Genomic DNA, 10,110 nt, shown 5'->3' with positions numbered 1-10,110 from the left:
AACTGTGAGGTGGGCAGCTATTACTGAAGTTGAATCAACAGGACTCAGTCATGGATTGAATGTTAGAGGAGAAAAGAAGGAAAAGTCTCAGTTGACTACCAGGTTTCTGACTGGAGCAAGTAGGTAAACAATGGATGGAGGTGCCGTCTACGGAGATAAAGAGTACAGGAAGTATAGGAAGAGGAGGAGTTTTGGTCAGGGTAGAGGAAAGAAACTTTCAGTTTGGGGACTGCCATTCCTTTGCCATTCTTTCCTAACCAATATTTCCAGAAGCTTCAGGAATAATGTGAATAACACATCTTTTCCTCTGATTGACAGGCATTTGGAAACATCACTGTCCATCTCGGGACAGCAGACTAACCTTCTGGTATCTCTTCATTATCCTGCTGGAAGCGGGAGGGCTATGCGTTTGGGACCCTGGCCTTTCTTTCACCTTATGCTCTGGTTTGCGGCTCCCAGAAGACAGCGAGGACACCATGGCCTTGCATCCTTCAAGCTCCTGTGGTACTTGTGCCTCCTGGCCCTCGAATCATTCCCACAGCAGGTGTGGGCACCCCCCTACAGGATAGGGGTAGTGGGCCCTTGGACCTGTGATCCATTGTTCTCAAAGGCCCTGCCTGAGGTTGCTGCTCGATTAGCCATTGAGCGGATCAACAGGGACCCATCGTTTGACCTGAGTTACTCTTTTGAATATGTGATTCTCAATGAAGACTGCCAGACTTCCAGGGCCCTCTCCAATTTCATTTCCCACCACCAGATGGCCTCAGGATTTATTGGACTTGCCAACCCCGGCTACTGTGAGGCAGCCTCGCTCCTGGGAAACAGCTGGGACAAAGGGATTTTCTCTTGGGCTTGTGTGAATTATGAATTAGATAATAAAAATAGCTACCCGACATTTTCTCGGACACTCCCTTCTGCCATCCGGGTGCTGGTAACTGTCATGAAATATTTCCAGTGGGCTCATGCTGGAGTCATTTCCTCAGATGAAGACATTTGGGTGCACACAGCCAATCGAGTTGCAAGTGCTCTTCGGAGCCGCGGCCTCCCTGTAGGGGTCGTCCTGACCACAGGACAAGACAGTCAAAGCATTCGGGAAGCTCTCCAGCGGATTCGCCAGGCAGACAGAATTCGCAGTGAGTGCTTTCTCCTGGCTGAGGCTTATATGTGGCTTCAGTGGAAGATATTACAATTTCCAAAAGGTTTCCTACCCTCACACCCTAGGATAGCACAGTACTCCCCAGTTCTTCATGCATTTACCCTCTTTCACTCATGCTCAGGCCCCAAGAGTGTCCTGCTTCAACAGAGCTTATTTCATTAACTGAATAAAGATACAAAGAACTCTGTGGTTAAAATACCCTTGGATGCCAACACCTGCTCTCAGCACCTGGGTGAGGAAGAATAGCATCAAGAATAACTTTGGCCACCTACCCTCCATACCCGTAGGACACCGGTAGTTTCAGATCAGCCAAAGAGGGGTGTTCTTATGGCTCCATTTTTGTCTGTTCTAGTCACTGAAGGGAGATTTGCCTTTGACTCCTTTCTGGGTACTTTCCCTCATCGGTGCCCAGTGTCCTTGTGCCGTCACATCTCACTTAGAACCTGTTTTCTCTGTACTCCAAAATGCACATCCCCCGTCTCTCCTCCACCCCTCAAATGTATGACTTCTCTCTCTGCAGCGCAAACTAGCTGATATGGAAGGACCTAGCTGATAGATGAAAGCATATTAAAATGAGAAGACTGCCTGAATTTTTACCTTTCTCCTTCCAAGGGAAATGTTATCTTCAAAGAGGATTCTTGCAGAGACAGTGGACAAGGTGTGAAGAAAAGGATTGCCCCACTGCAGCTGCCATCACCAGGGCGAGTTGGGTGCATTTTGGGGAGGACCTTCCTGGTCCTCTTGAATCAGTTGTCTTTTACTTACACATATCGCAAGCCCTTGTGACACTTGGTTCTGATTTTCTTCTATTCTAATTTTTTAATTTCCGCTTTACCTTTTTCTGGAAAGTGGCAGCGATTTGTGGGAACACTGCATTCCCCCATTGCAGCCACTCTACCACTGTAGGACAGATAGCTCAGAAACTACTTGTCAAACTGATTACTTCTAGGATTAGTTCTGGTCCCAGTCATTTCCTTAACATAACAATGGGCTTGTTAGAGAATGGTCCAGCTTAGCCCTGGCTTATACCCAGAAGCCCATTTTAAGTTTCAAGTGTCTCCAGTATTGGACCTTAATTATGATCATTATGGGAGGATGAGGGCAAGAATTTTTAGTTCCAGGAACTACAGTAGTCTGCTTCCAGCTCCAGTCTACACGATCCTACATAATGTTAAGCAATCAGTGTGGCTCTGATTACTTCATAATAGAGCTTGATACTTTCAAAGCAGAGCACAGAATTATTTTTAAAGATATAAAACCATTTCCAGGGAGGAGTCATGCCAGAAACAGGCTAATATATTTAATATCATAATTTTATAATATGTTACAAATCTTCATGAAGCCCAGTGTCTCCTGCAAGTTTACATTCCATGAGTGTTTCACATCCCACCCATTCTAAATAGTACACTCTTTGAAATGACATTTTGGCCTCTACCATGAAATGTTAAATAAATCCAGCCCCGGAAGCTCTTTGGGCTGTCAGACGGAGAAAAGTTAGGATTGAGTGCTCGCCACCCACAACTCCTTTGAGGCAGGGAAGTAGAAAATGTACATATTATTGCCCTACTATTAGAGATTCATTCCTGTAGGTCAGTGGTTCTCACTCTGCCTGCACACAGGAATTACCTGGAAAATCTCTTCAAAATGATTGGTGCCAGAGTGCCACCACCAGAGAGTCTGATGGTCTCCAGTTGGGGCCCCAGCAAAGATAGTTTAAAAAGCTTCTCAGGTGCTTGCGAAAAGCAGCCAGAGTCATGAACCACTGCTTTAAATTGATGAAAATGCAAGTAAACGTTCCTTACTTTAAGTTACAGCCATTGTTGTCTTAATATGACTTTGTTTAATCAGATTGTTTTCTTTATAGCAGTGTGGATCAGCTCACTAAGGGAATGGAAATTTTAAGATTGGGGGGAAAAAAGCATAGAGAGGAAGGTATGTGGTTATGCTGTAAAGGAAGACCCTGCGTAGGGAGGACAGTGACAGGAAGTGAAGTAGGGACTCAGAGTGTAGACTCAAAGCTCTGCACTCCAGAACTTTGCCTCTGGTTTCTGACAAAACATAGGCAGACTCAGATGAGGCGTGCTGGGACCTCAGCGACATGAGTCAGCATGTGGATGGGAGGGGAGCCAGGGAAACAGAGCCATCGGTTGGGCTGTGGCCTGACTATGACCTCTGGCAGCTCAGTGTGCAGTGTCCAAAGGAGCGTGTGGTACTCACACTTGGTACAGCCACTTGTTGGTATCTGAGGGCATCCCAAGTGGTGAGTGGGATGTGACAGAAGGAGTTGAGGAAGGAGAGTGAGTCTTAAAGTAAGAGAGACCTGTCGTCCACTTGATCATCCATTGAGAGCAGTGTCCCAGCCTGTGGGAGCATGAGAAGCAGGATCCAGAGTACGAACATAACTAGAAGATCAGGACTTTCTTTAGTCAAGTGGCCTGGGGGTCAGGGCACATATCTGGCCCCATGAGAAAATGGGAGATCTGTTGAGAAACTGAGCCGGAAGCCAATGAACTTGGACTGGGTCAACAAAGCAATGAGGAAGGTTACAACACACCAGGTACAGCACGTACCAGATCAAATTTCTAGCTGATTTTCTAGCCCCTTTCACCTGGTAGAACTGAGATTGCTAAAGTATTTCTAGCTGTTATTTATCTTGACCGAAAAGGCACTAAGCTTTTTGTGTGACCTCAGCTGAGAAGGACTGAGAAAGGCAGGGCCTGGCCTCTTCCCTCTTCTGCTGGATATGAGGCTCCTTCTTAACACTGTGGACCCCCAAGAAAACCTTCAGAGAAGGACCTTTTGTGATGTATTCCACGTTTCTACTGCATTCCACAAAATACAGCGGAAAGGGATTCCCTTCATTTGGAGAGGCCTGGCAATATTTGGAAGCAATAGAAATAGTTGGAAGATTGGTTTTATCTGATCTACTCACAATAACAGGGATCACAGCCCCATGTGGTGGTGGTAGTGAGCAACAGTGGTGGAAGGGGAGGGGAAGAAGGGGCGAGAAAGCAAGCTTATTACTGGTTGGTGTGCCACTTCTCTTTCTTGTAAATTTATGTTTCCAATTAGGAAATATCACTGGTACCTTCCTGGAGTCAGAAGGAGTGTCTTTCTCAGCAACAGGTCTAAACTGTGCTTACACAATACCAAGACAATGATAAAATTTAATGGTAAAGATGACAATAACAATAATAATAGTTGTAGTCCCTCAGGAGGGGAAACAGCAGGGGTGTTATTAGATGTTGCCATAGAGACTATGAAAGCAACCGTAATACCACTTTACATGTGAACAGCTCTCTACAGTTTACAAGGTATTTGCATATAGACAATCTTATTTAATCCTCAGGATTATCCAGGAGATAGGTATTTTCTTTCAAGTTTTACCACACCTGTGAGTCTCACATAACAAGCAGCTAGGCGTAGGGATTATTAACCCCAAAGAATGGGGTAAACAAAGTCCTAGAGAAGGGGGGATTCAACCTCTCCCAGATTCTCAGCTCATTTCCTTTAAGCTTCAGGGGCAATTACCAAGTATCTTTGTTTCTGACACAGTCAAATAGGAGAGATGTTAATCAAGGACAAAGGCTTCAATTGATGGTCAGAGCTGCTGTGTGTGGTTATGCAGGTTGTGCTCTGCACAAGGGAATCAAGCTGAGTGGTCATGAGGGCCCAAATCCTGTTCACTCTCTGCTCCTTACATCCTGAGCCCTGATGAAGGTTTTGATCCAATGGCACAAAAGAGCGTCCACTCATCAGGCAGAGCACCTGTGGGACTGCAATTACCCAGAAGAGGTTCTTTTGCTAATTTTCACAAAGGCTAGCAGGAGGCCCCACTAAAAAGCTCTTTAGAGAACTTTTCAAATGGCTATTTCAAGCCCTCCTCTTTTCTCCTCACTTTTTTGCCTATCAATGCTTGGCTGATTGGGAAATCCTTTCAATTTGGATTTACCAGGTTGTTGAACCATTTGGGAATTCCTTTAAATCTTTCCAAATTAGCAATGCTGCATTACAATATGATGTTCAGTAAATAGGGCTGTCCGAATGGCCTTCTCTTGTTCTTCCAAAATTAGATGCCTTATTGCTATCTTATTGCCAGGGACCTGGCTAGCCTCTTCCCATCTATTGAAGATTATTGTAAATAAAAAAGCCCAATAATAATAACAATAACAACAATGATAGTAGTTAACGTTTATTGAGTTTGTTGTGTGATAGTCATTTTCCAAGGACTTTGTATGGACCATCTTGTTCAATTCTTGCAACATCCCTATATAGTAAGGCCAATTATTATTTAATGCACTTTACTGATGACACTTCTGAGGCTGAGAGAGGTTAAAAAACTTGCCCAATATCACATAGCTAGTGTATGGGAAAGCCAGGATATATATTTCAGTTGAAATCAGTGTCTCTCAAACTAGGTGTATACCAGAATCCTCCGGAGGGCTTGTAAAAACACAGATTGCTGGGTCCCTCCTCCAGAGTTTCTGATTCAGGAGGCCTGGAGTAGGGCCCTAGAATTTGCATTTCTAACCAGTTCACCGTGATGCTGATGCGGCTGGTCCAGGGATCACACTTTGAGAGCCATTGGTCTAATGAAAGACTTATGCTCTACTGCCTCCTGTCTGCTTGGGGTACGCCCCTATAAAGCATACTCACTTGAGACCCTGTATTCCATGTATGGTGTATAATTCAGCTCTTCCATGTTTCTTTCTTAACTTTTGGGCCCACTGATGAAATTCTTAAGTGCCTCAAGGTACTGGGAGTTGGCCCTGTTTTCTTAGAATAGTGATACCAATAATACTATGGCCAAGAACCTTAGTGATGATAGGGAATTTGGTATAGGCGCATATAAGTAAACATAAATGGTGAAAGGACAACTTGTTCTCGTTAATGAATCCACTATCAGAAATGATAAAATTATTAAAGATCCAGCATAAGAGGAAATCTCTACACATCTAGGCTTCCTGCATTTACAAGGCCTTATCTATATAGCAGTTTAGGAAAAGTTGAAGAAAACATGTTGCAAGGTGTGGAGGAATATTAACTTATCTCAAGCTGAGAAGCAATGTGAAGGCAATAAATGCATTTGCAATACCAGTTTTATTGGGTATGAAGAAACACGACCTGTTGCTGATGGAATGGCCATTGAGTGTAATACGTGTCTGACATCCTGCTGAGCTGCTTGCCCTTGTTCAACACTGGTGGCAGCTAAGTAAGTGATGGTCTCAGGACTTAAGGTGAAATGTTTTCGGTGTCCTCACCCAATAGAAACAGCCACACAACACCTAGTGCTGTGTTCTTAAAGTGTGCTTTGAAGGCCTCCTGCTCTGAATTACAATTGTGGGGGCTGGTAAACATGCAACTTTTAGAGCCTCCCACTCTCTTCTTATGTAACCATATTACAGAATGAGAGGGGGAAAATTGAGAGGAAGAGACTATGAATCTACTTCTTTTACAGTATGGCCAGATGGGGATGGATCCTGGGGGGATGTGAGACTTGGGATAAATCACACCATATACCCTCCTCTTCCTTTGGCCTGCCTACCCTCTCTTCTCTCTCATTTATTAAAATGAAATAGGTTAAAATGAATGTTAGTGGCAGGAAATGTTATGAAAGGGTTAAAACAAAGAGCAAGGACAATAGCATGGGGGGTTTCTGTGGATTGGGAGCAATATTGTGGGCTCACAATACGAATATGACTCTTAAGGACTTTTTTAGCACTAGCTGGTAGAACCATTTCTATGTCACAAGGTGTGAGACTGGGTCCAGTTTTCTCTACTGAGGACTCCATAGCCAGTAATCCTTCAGAGGAACACATTTCTTTTATCTCAAGGAAATATTGGACAGAGTATTTCAATATAGTCATGTGCTGCATAAGGACATTTCAGTCAACAAGGGACCACGTATATGGCAGTGGTCCCATAAGATTAGTACCATATAGCCTAGTGTAGTAGGCTATACCATCTAGGTTTGTGTAAGCACACTCTATGAGGTTTGCCCAATGACAAAATTGCCTAATGATGTATTTCTTAGAATGTATCCTCGTCATTAACCAATGCATGACTGTATAGGAAGAGAAGTAGGAGTTGAGTGACTTAGTAATTGGCTTCTCTTAGAGTTTCATGACATTTCCTCCTGTTGGCATTGAGGGTGAAAGAGAGGGTTCTGGACAGCCTGCCACAGTGGGTACCGCAGTATGAAGACATAGCTGCTAGACAGCTTGAGTGGGGCTCAAGTAGCTCAGAGAAAGTGCTAATATCATATCCTGGTGAGATTGTCCTTGTTTTGGATATAGAGTGGCTTGACTGTTAACAATCAGGATGGAAACTTACAACTAAGGATTATTCAATGATCACTTGTTGACCCAAGCCTTGTCTAGGATTTAAGGTTTCTGTCCACTAATCCTTTCCTGACAACAACTTAGAGGTAAAACCCCATTTTAATGAATTTAATTTTGAGATAATAAAGCTATTTAGTAAAACCATGATGTAGAACAGATGCACCCACAAATCCCTGTTCATGAAGTGTTCAATCTATTAAATTAAGATGCTGTTGTTTGAATTCAGTATTTGTGCTTTCTACTTTAATCATGTTCAATGGCAAGATCTTGCCATGCACAAAATAGAAGAGCCTGTGATCATTCCCTCTTGAGGCTTCCATTTCCTGATCTATAAAATAATGGGGTGGAAGGGAGAGGGGAGAGATGGTCTCAAAGGGTCTTTCTAGTTAAAAAAAATTCTGATTCTTTGTCTAAAATGTCCTCAGTATGGGCCAATGAAAGGAAAATTAAGAGGAGAGATTCAGGTTGAAGGTACAGTCTTGAGCGTAATGACACTAAGCATTAAAGACAGGCATGGTAGTATCTACTTGTCCAGAAAATATCACTTCAAATTATTCTTCCACACTAATAATTCAAATATGCCTGTGACTCATTGCTCAAGGAAGCCACAAAAAATACCCAAGTGCACAACCTCTCTTTCTGAAATTTTCAAACATTCATCTAAACAATGGGCATTGGGTGCATAACGTGTACCAGGATATGGCAACAAACAAGATACAGTGCTTGACCTCAGGGAGCTCACAGTTTCATAGTAGAGGCTGACATAAATAAATAAGAGCGGGGCCGGCCCCGTGGCCGAGCGGTTAAGTTCGCGCCCTCCACCGTGGCGGCCCAGGGTTCAGATCCCGGGCGCGGACATGGCACCAGTCGTCAGGCCACATTGAGGCGGGGTCCCATATGCCACAACTAGAAGGACCTGCAACTAAGATATACAACTATGTACCAGGGGGGACTTGGGGAGATAAAGCAGAAAAAAAAAAAAGATTGGCCACAGTTGTTAGCTCAGGTGCCAATCTTTAAAATAAATAAATAAATAAATAAAAATAAATAAGAGCAATAAATCTTGTAAGTGCCATGATAAGAGTCAGTTCAGGGTACAGCAGGCCTCTAAACTAGTGTTGCAAGTCAGTGCCCTGGAAAAAAGTCTGTCAGATGGAGATTAGTGTGCGGGAAGCTTACTGGGAGAATGTTTTTAAGGACAACACTTGTAAGGGAGAGAAGGCAGTAGAATTGGGCAGAAAGAAGAATTGAACTGTCATACAGTTACAACAAGGCCTCAGCCAGTCCCAGTGGAGTTATGGAGCTGGGATGGCCCTTCAGAGTTGTCCAGAATTGAGGTAAGGAGTCTTGGCCTTTGTACCTCCATGTTGACCAGTCATTGGGTACAGGCTGCCACACAGAAGGGAGTGCAGTGTGATAATAACCATTTAACAGCCAGCTCTTCTGGGGGCTAAAAAAGCCCTGATTTGCAGCATTTTCTGATTTCCATGGTATAGTCACTCCCACCATGCCCAATTTCATGCTACCAATATAACATTAACTAGCTCACAAAATCTCTGAAAATTTACCCATAGACTCTTGTGAACCAGCACAAGCCGGCTCTAGCACACTACTGAGAGGATGCGACCTTGGGGAAGGTGGCTGTCCTCAGCTGAGGGTAATTCCCAGAGAGGCATCAGCTGTCATCTCCTAACACGTCCGCAGCTAAGAGGATGGGTGCTTCAGTCCTGAAGGGCGCATCTGGGTGGCACACTGCAGCACCCACTACCCGTAGTGTATGTTAAAGTATTTGCTGTATTTCAACCAACACAATACACTTAGTTCTATTTAACATTTTCCGTCCAATGAAGTAATATTAATATTCCTTTAAGTAAATTAAATGGAATTTTATTTCTAGGGGGTAACCTTGGTCAAGTCATCTCATCTCTGTTTTCGTAGAAGAAAGATGCCACTACTGACCTACTTGCCAAGGACACTGTTGGATGAACTGACCAACTGACTGAAGCACCTGAATGAACTCATTTTTTTCTCCTCTATGGGCCTGTTAATGGACTAATATGAGCAAACTGATTCATGTTTAATGATATAGCCAAATGTATCTCTACATTTGGAGGCCTTTGGTTCTAGTTTCTCTTTCCAAATCCAACCCTTGCCTTGTCAAACCTCTCTGGCACTCCATTTTCCCATTATATGATATGCGATTATGAACAAGGCACACTGATTTGCTCGTGTGGCTCATGAACTAGCTCCAAAGATATCCCTAGAGTATTTATAGGAAGGTTTGAGCATCAGAATACATGTAGAACCTCTTAGAGTAATTATATTGAAGGAACTAATGGTCATTTGAAAATTCAGGTTATGCTGTGTGTATGTGAGCGTGATGTGTTTAAATCAACTTCATAATTCATTAGTTACGTCTTTAAAAAAAATGAAGGGTACAGCTCTTGCTCAAAGGGGAAACTTTCTTGGGGTATTTAAGAAGTGTAAAGAAGGTTTTTGAAAATAGATGAAGCAATATGTAAATGCCAAAGACCAGTCACCTAATGTAGTTAAGTTACTCAATTGCTGAGATTAAAGGTTCCGTGGAAGCATGTATAATTAATATTTACCAGT

At 43.3% G+C, this 10,110-nt stretch overlaps 1 protein-coding gene across 1 annotated transcript in view; it reads left to right on the top strand.

Moving 5' to 3' along the window:
• Positions 1–403: 403 nt before the first annotated feature.
• Positions 404–10,110, top strand: part of GUCY2F (guanylate cyclase 2F, retinal) — an 84,998-nt gene continuing 75,291 nt past the window's right edge. Inside the window, exon 1 of the mRNA XM_005614408.2 lies at positions 404–1,133. Within this exon, the coding sequence (XP_005614465.1) occupies positions 404–1,133 (730 nt within the window). The remainder of the gene's footprint in view (positions 1,134–10,110) is intronic.

The sequence above is a fragment of the Equus caballus genome, chromosome X (assembly GCF_041296265.1).
Source record: "Equus caballus isolate H_3958 breed thoroughbred chromosome X, TB-T2T, whole genome shotgun sequence".
Classification (NCBI taxonomy): Eukaryota; Metazoa; Chordata; class Mammalia; order Perissodactyla; family Equidae; genus Equus; species Equus caballus.
Note: the sequence above shows the minus strand (reverse complement) of the source record. Positions and strands in the feature narration are given on the sequence as shown.